The 17,784-nt window shown below is 36.9% G+C and overlaps 2 protein-coding genes across 3 annotated transcripts; both read right to left on the bottom strand.

Annotated features, from left to right (window-relative positions):
* Positions 1-2,177: 2,177 nt before the first annotated feature.
* LOC128606546 (hyaluronan synthase 1-like) lies at positions 2,178-6,348 on the bottom strand. 2 transcript variants are annotated; one of them, XM_053622772.1, is made up of 5 exons: positions 5,803-6,348; positions 4,619-5,272; positions 4,252-4,477; positions 3,928-4,060; positions 2,178-3,780 (listed from the first exon to the last, which is right to left on the bottom strand). In XM_053622772.1, the coding sequence occupies exons 2-5, from the start codon at positions 5,255-5,257 to the stop codon at positions 3,105-3,107; spliced, it is 1,674 nt and encodes a 557-aa protein (XP_053478747.1). In that variant the 5' UTR covers positions 5,258-5,272; positions 5,803-6,348; the 3' UTR covers positions 2,178-3,104. The 2 variants fall into 2 exon arrangements, with proteins under 2 accessions (XP_053478747.1, XP_053478739.1); XM_053622764.1 differs by having other exon boundaries at positions 4,619-6,348.
* Positions 6,349-12,306: 5,958 nt separating this feature from the next.
* On the bottom strand, positions 12,307-16,215 carry LOC128606564 (hyaluronan synthase 1-like). Its single transcript, XM_053622797.1, has 4 exons — positions 14,580-16,215; positions 14,213-14,438; positions 13,892-14,024; positions 12,307-13,744 (listed from the first exon to the last, which is right to left on the bottom strand). Exons 1-4 carry the CDS (start codon positions 15,216-15,218, stop codon positions 13,069-13,071), a joined length of 1,674 nt encoding a protein of 557 aa, XP_053478772.1. The 5' UTR covers positions 15,219-16,215; the 3' UTR covers positions 12,307-13,068.
* Positions 16,216-17,784: the final 1,569 nt, after the last annotated feature.

Genomic DNA, 17,784 nt, shown 5'->3' with positions numbered 1-17,784 from the left:
GGTGCAAGCATACACAGCAGGGGAAATAGGTATTGAAGGCATCAACATTTTTTTTTTAGAAAATATATTTCCTATGAGGCTATTGACATGAAATTTTCACCAGACTTTAGTATTAACTCAAGAAATCCACACATATAAAGAAATCCAAACATTAACGGTCATAAATGAAGTTATGGCTAATAAAGAGGAATGACACAGGAAAAAAGTATTGAACACACTAACAGAAATTTATTTAATACTTAGTGGAGAAGCCTTTGTTTGTGATGACAGCTTCAAGACACTTCCTGTATGAAGAAATTAATTGGCTGCATTATTAATGTGTGATTTTGGCCCATTCTTCTAAACATATTGTCTTTAAATCTTGTTCAATTGGATTCAAGTCAGGTGATTGCTAGGCCATTCTAACGCCTTAATTTTTTTTTTCTCTGAAACCAATTGAGAGTTTCCTTTGCTGTATGCTTTGGATCGTTGTCCTGCTGGAAGGTCCACCCATGTCTCATCTTCGTCATCCTGGTGGATGACAGCTGACTCTTCTCAAGAATCACCTGGTAAAGGGCTCCATTCATCGTTCCTTCAATTATATGAAGGACTTCACTGTTCGTATAGTGTTTTTAGGGTGATGTGCAGTGCCATTTCTTCTCCAAACATGGTCTGTAGTATGACAGTCAAAACGTTCAACTTTGCTCTCGTCTGTCCAGACTACACTCTCTCAGTATTTCATAGGCTTGTCCAAATGAGTTGTAGCAAACATTAAACGAGCTTTGACATGCCTTTTCTTTAGTAATGGAGTCTTGCGGGGTGAGCGTGCATAGAGGCCATGGCTGTGGACTGCATTGCCTCTGATAATAGCTTGGATGGTCCTTTTCCTCTTTGGCCAGGAGAACATGATGGCTGTTTTGTCCAAAACTACTTGAAATGTTGAATCATCGGACCACAAAACACGATTCCACTGTGCTACTGTCCATCTCAGATGAGACCAAGCCAAAGTATTCCAGAACCCATGTCAGGATATCCATTAAAGACTCAGGACAGTTTTTAAGACAGTGACATCTGAGGGATTGAAGATCACACGCATTCAGAAGTGGTCTTCGGCCTTGCCCTTTATGCACCAAGATTTGATCGGATTCCTTGAATCTTTTATTGTGCACTGAAGAAGTTGAAATGCCCAAAATCCTGCCGATTTGTCGTTGGGGAATGTTGTTCTAAAAGTGTTGGATTATTCGATGACACATCTGTTGCCAGATTGGCGAGCCTCAACCCATCCTTGCTCTTCAAGGTCCAAACTTCTTTTTTTGCAGGCTCCTTAGATACTATGATTAGATGATTGCCTCACCTGTTTCACATCACCTTCTTATTTTAACTTGTCACATCGCTAGTCCTAAATTGTCCCTCTCCCAACTTTTTTGGAATGTGTTGCATGCATCAATTTCAAAATACATAAAAAAAAAAAAAACAACTATGCAGTTGATTTGGTAAAATATCAAATATCTGGTCTTGATACATTTTTTGTTTAAATACAAGACAAAGTACATTCACAAATTACTCCTCTTTATTTTTATTAGCATTTTCCATAGTCCCAACTTTTCAGAATTGGGGTTGTAAATTCAAAGAAATAAAAGCTGAAATTCTAAACTTTAACCATCTCTCATTTTAAGACATGAACATTATGTACCATTTTGTCATAGTACTATGACTTTATTCTTGAAATATTGCAATTTTTGGGGTGCACGGTGGCTTAGTGGTTAGCAAGTTCGCCTCACACCTCCAGGGTTGGGGGTTTGAGTCCCACCGTGGCCCTGTGTGTGCATGTTCCCACCATAGCCCATGTTCTCCACGTGCTGCAGGGGTTTCCTCCGGGTACTCCGGTTTCCTCCCCCAGTCCAAAGACATGCATATTAGGCTGATTGGCATGTCCAAAGTTTCCGTAGTAGGTGAATGTGTATGTGATTGTGCCCTGCGATGGATTGGCACCCTGTCCAGGGTGTACCCTGCCTTGTGCCCAATGCTCCCTGGGATAGGCTCCAGGTTTCCCCATGACCCTGAAAAGGATAAGTGGTATAGAAGATTGATGGATGGATGGATATTGCAATTTTTTTCTTGGAACCTTAGGCCTTGTTGTCATGTAGCGATAACTGAGGCGGAAGCAAGTGCAGGTAAAGAAGTTTTATTAAAGGAGATTAAGGCAGACAAACCCAAATCATTAGACAGAAGTGTGGTCAAAACAGGCAATGGGTCAGGCGATCAGCAAACAGGCTTAAATAGGGCGAGGCTTGAATCAGAGTCGGGAAATGAGATACGAGGTCAATAAACATGAAATGAAACAAGACGAGACGAGAACAAAGAACAACCGCTTGGCTAAGCGTTAACTCAATACTACGCAAAGTCATAGTGTTTGAGCAGTCTCTTATAATACTGTGGTGTGAGTGAGTGTGTGATTGGAAACAGGTGTGTGTGATTAGTACTGAAGAAGGTAAACATGTGATTGCATGTGGGAAGTGTAGTCCAGGGTGGCCATGTTTGTAGGCTGCTGTGCAGGATGGGAAATGTAGTCACTGGTTTGCTGTGACATGACACTTGTAACCTTATCTCAAACCATCCAATTGACATTAATAGATGTGATCTTTCAGCAACTGTCACATGTACACCAATATAATGTCACAGAATAAAAGAAATAAAAATTTAATGAAAATTTTGCATTGCTAAACAAAATCTATTGACTACAGTTTGCCTCAAATACATTACAACTCTTATCCGCATAACTAGATTGTTAAAGGACAAGGGTACATATTTGAAATAGTAAATAGGTGCCACAGTGCACAAGTATAAATACTGTTTCAGTCAACATTTCAAACACAAAGTAATTTGATCTTTCACAAAGTTTGTATAACACAGAGTAAATTCTATAATACAGTGGAAATTTTTCATATTGCAAGATGCTTTACAAATTATATTAATATGTTATAATCAGTCCATAAAAAGCATAACAAATCAACATAAACAAAAACATAAATAAATATTGTGCACACAAGTGAACAAACAAACAAACAAACTATAAATAAATAAATAAATAAATAAATAAATAAATAAATCACATGAAAATTATACTACACATTCACATTGTAACCCTGAGAACGTTTTCGGCACAGTCTACGAACCCACATCCAGTATACGAAGACCATTATAAACCAGTAACTGACATATGCCACAGCACCATAGATCAAATATTTGATCTCCTCTTTTTTTGCAGCTGAGTTCCAGTCCTGATTGCTTTCCCTGTAGATTGTGTAGCTTAAACCACTCAGCAGGATGGCTGCCCATATTGACAGGGGAAGGAGAGGCATGTAATTTCCCACTAGCTTACGGCGGCCAGAAGTGCCCCAACTGCTCTTATTTATGGTAATCATAGCGAAATACTTAGTGGGCAGAAGACTTGTCATGTATAGGGCAGAATAGAGAGACATGAACATCATCACAAAATTTTGTCGCAAGATGCAGGCATAGGCTGCCTTAATCAGCCCAATTAGTTGAATGCAGCAAAGGACCCACAGGATATTCCAAAGCGTACCCACCCAGAACAGTCGGATCATGGTGGCTGTTACAAAGAAGGGGAAGATTCCAGCCACAATGGACTCATAGGTCATCCAAAGGTTATGCTTGTGCCACCACATAGCATTGTAGAGCCACTCACGAAAATATGACTTGGTCCACCGCATCTGCTGGTTCAACCAACGGAGGAACTGGGATGGTGTCTCTGTATAGCACTTTGAGCGAGCTGTGTACCTGATGAGACAAGAAAAATAAAAATATGTTACTGTTGAATTATTGTATGCATGTCAGAGATTACGGTGTGGGTTAAATTCATTAAATGTCAGTTCATACAATTATCTAATTGTCTAATGGAAGCAAGAGGTCAAGTACAGTACTTACTTGGTAGCATAGCCCATGCTCAGCATGCGATTCGTAAGATGACGATCATCTCCAAAAGTGCAGTGTCTGCCAAGAAATGTTTGGTTGTACCAAGCTTCCAAAAACTGTTGCAGTAGATCATTCCTATACAGCCCTGAACAAGAGAGAAAGGAGTACAATGAGGCCTAAATATAATATTTTAATATGCTATGAAGTTCTTTTTTGTCTACATGAAACTTAATTATGTATTTAAAATTGGATTTAAGGTCTAAATACTTTTAATTGATTATATAATTACTTATTACTCATTACTAATTAATACTGCACACAATCCTTGTAATTTACCTAAGGGGCCACTAATGCAAGAGACACAGTCAAAAAATGACTGGCATGCTCTCTCAACATTAAAAGCCATCCAGTATCGCAGACTGCTCATGAAGCTGATGTATGAGTCTTTCAGGTTAAGGATCATCACATCGCCACCCACAGCACCATATCTTGTGTTACTCTCAAGCACCTTGACCAGTTCTACTGTTGCCAGGGGATCCAGCTTTGTGTCTGAATCGCACACCTGAGGAATAAAATGCAGCAGAAGAGGAATGGAAAAAGAGAAAAGATCAACTTCTGTACTAGAAACAAGTGACAATATAACACATACTCTCATTCTGTGTAAAATCATTTATTGATATAAACTGATCTAAACACCAGTTACCTGTATGTAGTCCACTGAAGAGCCCAGTGCCTTGAATGCTGTGTACATCACTTCTCTCTTTCCTCCCCACTTTTGCATAATGCAAACACATCGCTTGGTTCTTATAATCTCTTCCACCTTCCTGCGCTGGGTATCTTCCTGGGGATCCATCCCAGCTGGGTGTGTGTGGTAATTGTTCTGCCACACATAGCAGCTGGGATCCTGATCTGCAAAAATTTCCTGGAACATCTCCATCATGTAGCGGTCTTCTTCTGTATTACCATCCACCACCATGACAATCCGGAGCAACTCAGGTGGATAACAGAGTGCCTTAACTGATTCTAAGCAGTCCCGAAGGTACTTTGGGTCTTCCTGGTAAGCAGAGATGGTAAAACCAACAGTCTTGGTGTAGGAACAAGCTTCTTTTCGGGTACGCATCCGCCGGTGCTCCACAAAGGCAAAAATACTCTGGACCAGTAGATGAAAACATAGCAGAAGACCATAAAAGCCAAAGGCCATAATGCCATACTGGGATGCTAAAAGATTTACATGGGCAATGTAAGCCCATAGTACCAGTCCAAGTACTAGGAGGGCAAAAAGAAATGTAAAGAAGATTCGTACACCTATGCCTAGTTTCCGAAAAAGTGGTTTGATGTCCATTTTATCTCACAGTCACTATAAAAAAAAATATATAAAAAAAAATCATGTCATGAAAAAAATATTTAACAGAGAACACACATGTTGAGATTTTAGCAAGGAGAATAGACCAGTTTTAAAGTGTAACAGTAATTTGTAATTAGATATTTCAATAGGAAAATACCCAATTACGTTGACCTTAAAAGTGCTATACATAATTTTGTGCACTAATTAGTTAGCAATAAAATGATAATGCATTAAAAGTATAAATACATCCCATTAATCATCATCCTTTAGTTTGGAAGTGGCCACAGAAATTGAGCCTCATGAAGTCAACTGTTATCACTACAGGATGTATCAGACATTATTTTTTTTAAAAAACAACAACTTTATTACAGTTCAGTCTGTCCAATGTTGTCGTTCAAATAATTCAAAAGAAAATATAAGCTTATCTATATGATGTAAATAGGGGAAGGGGGAACTAAAACGGGAAAAGGGAAAGAAATCAAAATGTTAAGAATCTGATAGTCAAGATCTGAAAAAGAAAAAAACATCGTGAAGTTACTTACCCTGTAAGCAGTAAGTGAAAAAAAGTAGGTTTCTTTAGGACTTCTCCTCGATTTCTCCCTTTGGGGTAATGTGCACTGGTGACAAGCTTCAGCGGTTTATAAAGGCACGTACAAGCCTACACGCCTTCGAGAAAAAAAAAACTAAAAAAGCTAAAAAAAAAAAGTTGAAAACGAGACTTCTGCTTGTGGTGACACAGAATGATATGCGTACAGAAGCCTACGTCAGTGGAACCTATCCTCATATATCAAGCTGAAAAATCATCAGATCTGTCATCATAATCAAAACTATGTAGAGTTTGCCTTCATAACTCTTGAGCAGGTTTGGTAGCGTTAACGTCATCGACCCATCCCGAGTCACCTGCATAAGACGAACATCTCTTAAATGATTTGTCCGTGACAACTTTTATTTCATCCATTCATCAATACATTTAAATCTGTTCATTCATAAATTCAAAATAGTAATTGTTGGCAAATTGCTGTTGTAGCTTAGGAGTACTTTCTCTGGCATACATTTTAAAAACTAGTTTACTGAAAGTACTCAATTTGAAAGTTTGTATATTTAATTATCTACATATGATGATGAATATGAGGTATTATTATTATTATTATTGTTGTTGTTGTTGTTGTTGTTATTATTATTATTATTATTATTATTATTATTATTATTATTATTATTATTATTATTATTATTATTATGTACTGGCCTATTATTTGGCTATATCAGCTCTTTCAGCACTACTTCCCTCGTCCATGCAGCACCACACATAAAGTGTAAAGTAAATGAAAATCTATTTATTTAAAGGTATGGTTTGTGTTTATTAGGTTACAATATTGATGTTACACCGATTTACTACATTTCGTGGTGGATGTCACCTGAATAGATTGACTTCTGGCTACTTGTTGTATGCCCGCATTTCTGTTTTACTTTCCTTAAAAAAATTAAAAATAAAAATAAAAAATAAAAATAAAAACATAAATAAAATAAGTCTTTTTCTCAATGTGCCCTCTTCTGTTCTATTTATAGCTCTTCACGCACATTGAGTAACACTCAGATATCAGGCTGTTGATGTGAGACTGCTCCTCCCTTATTCTAAAAATTAAACAGGTTTGGCTTGATTCGTCATCCAGTCAATGGGCGGGGTATTAGGGACGTGTAAAGGAAGAAATTACTTCTTAAGGAGTTCAGTCACAAAACATTGCTTTTTGTTATTTCTTAATCAAAATTCAAAATTATAACGCATAACTTTAATTAGGCCTCATTTATTATTACAGAATGTGTATCCCTAATACGATGGTAGTGGTGTGGCGGGTATACACAGAAGATTGAAAGAGGGGAAAATTACACTACTGACTCGGCCATTCTATTTACATTACATTTACATTTATTCATTTAGATGTTCATACGTTGGCGATATGTCTGATTTACGTACAGTATAGGCCAGAGTTCACCATTTAATTTAATGATTCTCCTATACCGTCCCTAAATATTGCTATTGCTTGTTATATCACATGTTGGCTCATATAAAAAATATTAGTGCTGTAATATAGAGCTATATACCCCTATATCTATTAACCCTGAATAAAAAAATATATATTTTCAGTTGACTTACTTAACAAACATTGAAAACTAAATACATATAAATTCATTGACCTAACAGTATTAGTATAGAATCCATTTTATATTATTGTTGCAATAAATATATTATAATGAAAACATAAAGTTTGTCTAGCAAAACAACAACAACAACAACAACAACAACAACAACAAAAACAGATTGAAACGGATCTTAACACAATACAAATGTACAACTGCCAAATAACAAGTTTTGGTTCTCATAGTGTTCCCAGAACATACATTTTTTAGATTTGTTTTTGGTAAGCCAAGAAATCTTTCTTTTAGGAAATATATAAAGTTTTTTTTTTTTTTTAGGTTTGTAGAACGTTCCCATGACGTTCTCTTAACGTTCCCCTGAGGTTTTCTTAACCTCAATTTTCATCATTTATTTTTAATATTCATACATTATTAATATTCATGCATCATTAATCATAAATAAAACAAATCAGTCTATATAAATAAATAATCAGCACATAATCCATGTTTTTCTTGATCACATTGAGGGTGGGAAATGTTCTGACATGATTTAACGTCGTGGTTTAATTTTTTTCATCACAAAAACTTCTAATTTTAACATGGGTGTTTAGACCTTTTATATCCAATGTAGTTCTGGCTGTGACATGAATGCAAATTGCATATTTACTGACATTTAGAACAGTGTTACCATCTGTCTAATATATAAGACCACACGGGTTAACATTAGTCGCTTGTAGCTTGTGTGTGTTGTGATGGTTTCTGTTTATGATACTGACTAAAATACATATTTAGACAACTACAAAGGCTGTAAAATTGGTAGCACTATAAATAAACTTATATTTTGTTTGGGATTAACAATGAGTGCAGAAAATATCAGATTGTAGACATTATCTTTGCTACCAGCCCAGTTCTTCTCAGAGAGTCCTGGATTTAATAGATATTACCCTATGTTTTCAAGTATGGTTGGAGTATGATGCAAACATTTTCCTATTTATTTAAATAACTAGTCTTTCTCAATTAATCAATCACAGATATGCAGCCCAAACCCATGGGAAAAAAATATCACCAGGACCTTCTGCGCAAGCAATGAGAATAAGACAGGATGGGTGGGATGCATTTGTCAGAGAATTAAAATAGTCTTTTTGTCAGAATCCGCCCACAATGACTGGACAGATGTTTTCTTTTTGACTAATTCCATGCTTTCATTAAGCATTGCTTTAACTGTAATGGGGTGGGCTATAAGTGCAAAACACATTAATAAACGAATAGGAAATTCATAAACACAACAAGAAATCTGAAAATGGAACAGCAAAACCAAAACAACATGGCAAATTCAGAAACATAACAAAAAAAAAACAAAAAAAAAAAAACCACAAGAGCAAATTCAGGAACACAACAGCAAATGTGAAAAATCAGAAATATCCATCCATTCATTTTCTATATTGCTTGTCCTACTGGGTTGTGGGGAACGTGGAGCGTAGGCGGGGTACACCCTGGACAGGGTGCCAATCCATCGCAGGGCAAAATCACGTACACATTCACACACCCATTCATACACTACAGACACTTTGGACATGCCAATCAGCCTACCATGCATGTCTTTTGACTGGGGGAGGAAAGCAGAGTCAGAAATATTATATTTATAGTTTTCCTCAATTGCTTCAACATACTTGAACATGAGCCATTTTCTTAGAAATTCTAAAAGAATTCAAAAACACCTCAGTGATCATTTTCTATCCCAAAAGCAAACAGTAAACCCAAAATAATTCTCTTTTGCATTAAACTAAACTTTGGTGCATGTACACACAGCCGCACACTGACTTGCTAATGAGGGTGTGTGTGTGTGTGTGTGTGTGTGTGTGTGTGTGCGTGTGTGTATATCTATATAATATACACACACACACACACATACTTTTGATTGCACACTCTATCGCCTTTCCATCACTTTGGTAGAAGTTAATCTTAATCTTAGTTAATCTCAGAATGTTTGTGGCTCATCTCTGTATTTCTTTGGGAACTGCAATCTGGCCTTCTGATTTTTACTGCTGACGAGTGGTTTGCATCTTGTGGTATGGCCTCTATATTACTGCTCTCAAATCTTCGAATGGTGGATTGTGATCCCTTCAAGCCTGCTCTGTGCAGGTTGTTGATGTCACTGACCATTGTTTTTGGATTTTTCTTCACAGCTCTCACAATGTTTCTGTCATTAGCTCTTGTTGTTTTCTTTGGCCAATCCATTCGGTGTCTGTTGCTCAGTACACCAGTGTTTTTTTTCTTTTTCAGGACATTCCAAATTGTTGTATTGGCTATGCCCCATGTATGTGCAATGCCTCTGATTGATTTTCTCTCTTTTCTTAGCTTCAAAATGGCGTGTTTTTCTGCCATAGACAGCTATATTGGGCGGCTGTGGCTCAGGTGGTAGAGTGGGTTGTCCACTAATCGTAGGGTTGGCGGTTCGATTCCTGGCCCACATGACTCCACATGCTGAAGTGTCCATGGGCAAGACACTGAACAACAAGTTGCTCCCAATGGCAAGTTAGTGCCTTGCATGGCAGCTCTGCTACCATTGGTGTGTGAGTGTGTGTGTCTATGGGTGAATGTAAAGTGCTTTGGAACCGCTAAGGTTAAAAAAGCACTATATAAGTGCAGACCAGACCATATCTGATCTTCATGTTCAATTCAATTAATGTCAATACAGTTTTATTTGTATAACGCTTTTAACAATGCACATCGTCCCAAAGCAGCTTTACAGAAATATATAAATTCAGGATATATATTTTAAATGTATGACTTTATTCCTAATGAGCATGCAAAGGTGGCAAGGAAAAACTCCTTGAGATGATATGAGGAAGCATCCATGACAGGAACCAGACTCAAGAGGGAACCCATCCTCATGTTGGTTTATCCTTTGTAACTCCAAATGCATTCTGCACAGGTGAAATTGAAGGCTAAAACCAAAAGTAGATGTTCAGAGCTATTTACTGTCAATCTAACAGGACACACCTGGGTAACAAGTAGCACCTATCAGTCAGATTTTCCAATATTTTTGCTTGCCTAAAAATTGGGTGGTCTGATACAAAATGTGCTGTGTCATATGTTGTTTAACATATCTACATACACAATCCCAATTCCGAAAAAGTATGGAAAGTATGGAAAATGCCAAAAAAAAAAAAAGAGTCATTTGAATATTCTATTCAACCTGTACTATATTGAAAACATATTATTAACACATTATTTGATGTTTTACTTTGTGAAGTGAATTTATTTTTGAAAATATAGAGTCATTTCAAATCTGATGACTGCAACACTCTCCAAAAAATTGGCACAGTTCATTGTTTTCCACTGTGTAACACCACCTTTTCTTTTAATAACACTTATTACGCGTTTGCGCACTTTAGACACCAGTTGGTTAAGTTTAGCAAGCAGAATTTTCCACAATTCATCAATTATGCATTTCTTCAGCTGCGCAACTGTACGGGGACATTGTTGCCTTATTTTGCGCTTTGTAATGTGCTACATGTTCTCACTCTGAGACAGGTCAGGACTTCAGGCAGGCCATGCTAGCACCTGCACTCTCTGCTTACACAACCATGTGCTTGTAATCCACACAGAATGTAGTTTGGCGTTGTCCTGCTCTGGGTGGAAGCATTTGCTGCTCCAAAATGTGTACATATCTTTCTGCATTAATGATGCCCTCACAGATGTACAAATTACCCATGCCATGGGCACTGACACACCCCCATTCCATGACAGACGCTGGACCTGACGCTGATAACAGCATGGATGGTCCTTTTCCTCTTTGGCCCGAAGAACACGACGGCTGTTTTGTCCAAAAACTATTTGAAATGTTGACTCGTCGGACCACAAAACACGATTCCGCTGTGCTGCTGTCCATCTCAGATGAGGCAGAGCCAAAGTATTCCTGAACCCATGACAGGATATCTATTACAGACTCATGACGGTTTTTGAGAGAGTGACATCTGAGGGATCGGAGATCACGTGCATTCAGGAGTGGTCCAGCCCTTTAAGCACCGAGATTTGACAGGATTCCTTGAATTCCTTGGATTATTCGCTGACACATCTGTTGGCAGATTGGCGAGCCTCGACCCGAGAAACTAGAAGCGAGATCAAAAACCATGAAACGAAACACGATGAACAAAGGCTTTGGCACGGTGATAACACTCAACACTTCGTGAAGTACAATGAGACACGAGGGGTTTAAATGACAAATGTAATTAATCATGGGTGAACACAAAACAGCTGAGACTAATCATGACACATACGGGAAACAACCAATGACAATAATGGGGCGGAGACAGAACATAATCCATAACAAAACGCACTTGTCAAAAGTAAACAAAGTCAGTGTCACTGAAACCCAGAAGCGCATGCTCGCGCTGTGTGCTCCAGTGCTTAGCATGAGGGGAAATCGTGACCATACCTTGTCTATATATATATATATATAAATAAAGTCAAAGTACATTCACAAATTACTCCTCTTTGTTTTTATTAGCATTTTCCATACTGTCCCAACTTTTTGGAATTGGGGTTGTAAATTCAATGAAATAAAAGCTGAAATTCTAAACTTTAAGCATCTCTCATTTTAAGACATGAACATTATGTACCATTTTGTCATAGTACTATGACTTTATTCTTGAAATATTGCAATTTTTTTCTTGTAACCTTAGGCCTTGTTGTCAAGTACCGGTAACTGAGGTGGAAGCAAGTGCAGGTAAAGACGTTTTATTAAAGGAGATTAAGGCAGACAAATCCAAATCATTAGACAGAAGCGTGGTCAAAACAGGCAATGGGTCTGGCGATCAGCAAACAGGCATAAATAGGGCGAGGCTTGAATCAGAGCCAGGAAACGAGATACGAGGTCAATAAACATGAAATGAAACGAGACGAGAACAAAGAAAAACCGCTTAGCAAAGAGTTAACTCAATACTACGCAAAGTCATAGTGTTTGAGCAGTCTCTTATATACTGTGGTGTGAGTGTGTGTGAGATTGGAAACAGGTGTGTGTGATTAGTATTCCGAAGAAGGTGAACATGTGATTGCATGTCGGAAGTGTAGTTCATAGCGGCCATGTTTGTAGGTCACTGTGCAGGATGGGAAATGCAGTCACTGGTTTGCTGTGACATGACACTTGTAACCTTATCTCAAACCATCCAATTGACATTAATAGATGTGATCTTTCAGCAACTGTCACATGTACACCAATATAATGTCACCGAATAAAAGAAATAAAAATTTTATGAAAATTTTGCACTGCTAAACAAAATCTATTGACTACAGTTTGCCTCAAGTACATTTCAACTCTTATCAGCATAACGAGATTGTTAAAGGACAAGGGAACATATTTGAAATAGTAAATAGGTGCCACAGTGTATAAGTATAAATACTGTTTCAGTCAACATTTCAAACACAAAGTAATTTGATCTTTCACAAAGTTTGTATAACACAGAGTAAATTCTATAATACAGTGGAAATTTTTCATATTGCAAGATGCTTTACAAATTATATTAATATGTAATAAACAGTCCATAAAAAGCATAACAAATCAACATAAACAAAAACATAAATAAACATTGTGCACACAAGTGAACAAACAAACAAACAAACTATAAATAAATAAATAAATAAATAAATAAATAAATCACATGAAAATTATACTACACATTCACATTGTAACCCTGAGAACGTTTTCGGCACAGTCTACGAACCCACATCCAGTATACGAAGACCATTATAAACCAGTAACTGACATATGCCACAGCACCATAGATCAAATATTTGATCTCCTCTTTTTTTGCAGCTGAGTTCCAGTCCTGATTGCTTTCCCTGTAGATTGTGTAGCTTAAACCACTCAGCAGGATGGCTGCCCATATTGACAGGGGAAGGAGAGGCATGTAATTTCCCACTAGCTTACGGCGGCCAGAAGTGCCCCAACTGCTCTTATTTATGGTAATCATAGCGAAATACTTAGTGGGCAGAAGACTTGTCATGTATAGGGCAGAATAGAGAGACATGAACATCATCACAAAATTTTGTCGCAAGATGCAGGCATAGGCTGCCTTAATCAGCCCAATTAGTTGAATGCAGCAAAGGACCCACAGGATATTCCAAAGCGTACCCATCCAGAACAGTCGGATCATGGTGGCTGTTACAAAGAAGGGGAAGATTCCAGCCACAATGGACTCATAGGTCATCCAAAGGTTATGCTTGTGCCACCACATAGCATTGTAGAGCCACTCACGAAAATATGACTTGGTCCACCGCATCTGCTGGTTCAACCAACGGAGGAACTGGGATGGTGTCTCTGTATAGCACTTTGAGCGAGCTGTGTACCTGATGAGACAAGAAAAATAAAAATATGTTACTGTTGAATTATTGTATGCATGTCAGAGATTACGGTGTGGGTTAAATTCATTAAATGTCAGTTCATACAATTATCTAATTGTCTAATGGAAGCAAGAGGTCAAGTACAGTACTTACTTGGTAGCATAGCCCATGCTCAGCATGCGATTCGTAAGATGACGATCATCTCCAAAAGTGCAGTGTCTGCCAAGAAATGTTTGGTTGTACCAAGCTTCCAAAAACTGTTGCAGTAGGTCATTCCTATACAGCCCTGAACAAGAGAGAAAAGAGTACAATGAGGCCTAAATATAATATTTTAATATGCTATGAAGTTCTTTTTTATCTACATGAATCTTTATGTATTTAAAATTGGATTTAAGGTCTAAATACTTTTAATTGATTATATAATTACTTATTACTCATTACTAATTAATACTTCACACAATCCTTGTAATTTACCTAAGGGGCCACTAATGCAAGAGACGCAGTCAAAAAATGACTGGCATGCTCTCTCAACATTAAAAGCCATCCAGTATCGCAGACTGCTCATGAAGCTGATGTATGAGTCTTTCAGGTTAAGGATCATCACATCGCCACCCACAGCACCATATCTTGTGTTACTCTCAAGCACCTTGACCAGTTCTACTGTTGCCAGGGGATCCAGCTTTGTGTCTGAATCGCACACCTGAGGAATAAAATGCAGCCAAAGAGGAATGGAAAAAGAGAAAAGATCAACTTCTGTACTAGAAACAAGTGACAATATAACACATACTCTCATTCTGTGTAAAATCATTTATTGATATAAACTGATCTAAACACCAGTTACCTGTATGTAGTCCACTGAAGAGCCCAGTGCCTTGAATGCTGTGTACATCACTTCTCTCTTTCCTCCCCACTTTTGCATAATGCAAACACATCGCTTGGTTCTTATAATCTCTTCCACCTTCCTGCGCTGGGTATCTTCCTGGGGATCCATCCCAGCTGGGTGTGTGTGGTAATTGTTCTGCCACACATAGCAGCTGGGATCCTGATCTGCAAAAATTTCCTGGAACATCTCCATCATGTAGCGGTCTTCTTCTGTATTACCATCCACCACCATGACAATCCGGAGCAACTCAGGTGGATAACAGAGTGCCTTAACTGATTCTAAGCAGTCCCGAAGGTACTTTGGGTCTTCCTGGTAAGCAGAGATGGTAAAACCAACAGTCTTGGTGTAGGAACAAGCTTCTTTTCGGGTACGCATCCGCCGGTGCTCCACAAAGGCAAAAATACTCTGGACCAGTAGATGAAAACATAGCAGAAGACCATAAAAGCCAAAGGCTATAATGCCATACTGGGATGCTAAAAGATTTACATGGGCAATGTAAGCCCATAGTACCAGTCCAAGTACTAGGAGGGCAAAAAGAAATGTAAAGAAGATTCGTACACCTATGCCTAGTTTCCGAAAAAGTGGTTTGATGTCCATTTTATCTCACAGTCACTATAAAAATAAAAAAAAAATCATGTCATGAAAAATAATATTTAACAGAGAACACACATGTTGACATTTTAGCAAGGAAAATAGGCCAGTTTTAAAGTGTAACAGTAATTTGTAATTAGATATTTCAATAGGAAAATACCCAATTACATTGACCTTAAAAGTGCTATACATAGTTTTGTGCACTAATTAGTTAGCAATAAAATGAGAATGCATTAAAAGTATAAATACATCCCATTAATCATCATCCTTTAGTTTGGAAGTGGCCACAGAAATTGAGCCTCATGAAGTCAACTGTTCATTCTACAACTGTCATAACCTGCACTCAACGAGCACAAATAACCAAACCAAACAATTAATTAGTCAATAAGATTAAATCGTATTACCTGTTATCACTACAGGATGTATCAGACATTATTTTAAAAAAACAAAAAAAACAACTTTATTACAGTTCAGTCTGTCCAATGTTATCGTTCAAATAATTCAAGAGAAAATATAAGCTTATCTATATGATGTAAATAGGGGAAGGGGGAACTAAAACGGGAAAAGGGAAAGAAATCAAAATGTTAAGACTCTGATAGTCAAGATCTGAAAAAGAAAAAAACATCGTGAAGTTACTTACCCTGTAATTAGTAATTGAAAAAAAGCAGGTTTCTTTAGGACTTCTCCTCGATTTCTCCCTTTGTGGTAATGTGCACTGGTGACAAGCTTCAGTGGTTTATAAAGGCACGTACAAGCCTACACGCCTTCGAGAACAAAACAAAAAAAACAAAACAAAAAAAAAAGTTGAAAACGAGACTTCTGCGTGTGGTGACACAGAATGATATGCGTACAGAAGCCTACGTCAGTGGAACCTATCCTCATATATCAAGCTGAAAAATCATCAGATCTATCATCATAATCAAAACTATGCAGAGTTTGCCTTCATAACTCTTGAGCAGGTTTGGTAGCGTTAACGTCATCGACCCATCCCGAGTCACCTGCATAAGACGAACATCTCTTAAATGATTTGTCCGTGACAACTTTCATTTCATCCATTCATCAATACATTTAAATCTGTTCATTCATAAATTCAAAATAGTAATTGTTGGCAAATTGCTGTGGTAGCTTAGGAGTACTTTCTCTGGCATACATTTTAAAAACTAGTTTACTGAAAGTACTCAGTTTGAAAGTTTGTATATTTAATTATCTACATATGATGATGATGATGAATATGAGTTATTATTATTATTATTATTATTATTATTATTATTATTATTATTGTTGTTGTTGTTGTTGATGATGATGATGATATTATTATTATTATTATTATTATTATTATTATTATTATTATTATTATTATTTACTGGCTTATTATTTGGCTATTTCAGCTCTTTCAGCACTACTTTCCTCGTCCATGCAGCACCACACATAAAGTGTAAAGTAAATTAAAATCTATTTATTTAGAGGGATGCTTTGTGTTTATTAGGTTACAATATTGATGTTACACCGATTTACTACATTTCGTTATTTATAATTAAGCCTCATTTATTATTACAGAATGAGTAGCCCTAATACGATGATAGTGGTGTGGCGGGTATACACAGAAGATTGAAAGAGGGGGAAATTACATTAAATAAAGTTTTACAATAATAATAATAAATAAAAAATACATAACAAATAAAAGATTAATATAAAAAACTGGATTAATGAGAGCGCACTTAAGAAAAAAAATTACATATCCCCATGAACAGAATCTCCGTTTTTCATCTGGAAGGCGTGTTATTTAGGGCCTTTGCTCATATTCAGTACTACGTCTCTAATAGCCTACGTCACCGGTGGATCTCTCAGAGATGAAGCATTAGCGGAGTATGTATAGGAGTTATGAATGATGTAAATCCGATCTTTTTAAGATGTTTATAAGATGTTCATACGTTGGCGATATGTCTGATTTACGTACAGTATAGGCCAGAGTTCACCATTTAATTTAATGATTCTCCTATACCGTCCCTAAATATTGCTATTGCTTGTTATATCACATGTTGGCTCATATAAAAATATTAATGCTGTAATATAGCATTATATATACCCTTTATATATACCCTATATACCCCTATATCTATTAACTCTAAATAAAAATATATATATTTTCAGTTGACTTAACTTAACAAACATTGAAAACTAAATACATATAAGTTCATTGACCTAACAGTATTAGTATGGAATCCATTTTATATTATTGTTGCAATAAATACATTATAATGAAAACATAAAGTTTGTCTAGCAAAACATGAACAACAACAACAACAACAACAACAACAACAACAAAAACAGATTGAAACGGATCTTAACACAATACAAATGTACAACTGCCCAGCTAACAAGTTTTGGTTCTCATAGTGTTCCCAGAACATACATTTTTAAGATTTGTTTTGGTAAGCCAAGAAATCTTTCTTTTAGGAAATATATAAAGTTTTTTTTTTTTTTTTAGGTTTGTAGAATGTTCCCATGACGTTCTCTTAACGTTCCCCTGAGGTTCTCTTAACCTCAATTTTCATCATTTATTTTTAATATT

The sequence above is a fragment of the Ictalurus furcatus genome, chromosome 1 (genome assembly GCF_023375685.1).
Source record: "Ictalurus furcatus strain D&B chromosome 1, Billie_1.0, whole genome shotgun sequence".
In the NCBI taxonomy this organism is placed as follows: Eukaryota; Metazoa; Chordata; class Actinopteri; order Siluriformes; family Ictaluridae; genus Ictalurus; species Ictalurus furcatus.
This window is presented reverse-complemented; position numbering and strand designations above follow the sequence as displayed.

Excerpts from the sequence above, each read along its gene's own strand:
- LOC128606546 (XM_053622764.1), bottom strand. The coding sequence starts at position 5,257 with ATGGACATCAAACCACTTTTTCGGAAACTAGGCATAGGTGTACGAATC. Across the intron at positions 4,478-4,618 it reads CTTCAGTGGACTACATACAG|GTGTGCGATTCAGACACAAA; the intron begins GTAACTGGTGTT and ends TTTATTCCTCAG. Across the intron at positions 4,061-4,251 it reads TTGCATTAGTGGCCCCTTAG|GGCTGTATAGGAATGATCTA; the intron begins GTAAATTACAAG and ends TCTCTTGTTCAG.
- LOC128606564 (XM_053622797.1), bottom strand. The coding sequence starts at position 15,218 with ATGGACATCAAACCACTTTTTCGGAAACTAGGCATAGGTGTACGAATC. Across the intron at positions 14,439-14,579 it reads CTTCAGTGGACTACATACAG|GTGTGCGATTCAGACACAAA; the intron begins GTAACTGGTGTT and ends TTTATTCCTCAG. Across the intron at positions 13,745-13,891 it reads AGCATGGGCTATGCTACCAA|GTACACAGCTCGCTCAAAGT; the intron begins GTAAGTACTGTA and ends TTGTCTCATCAG.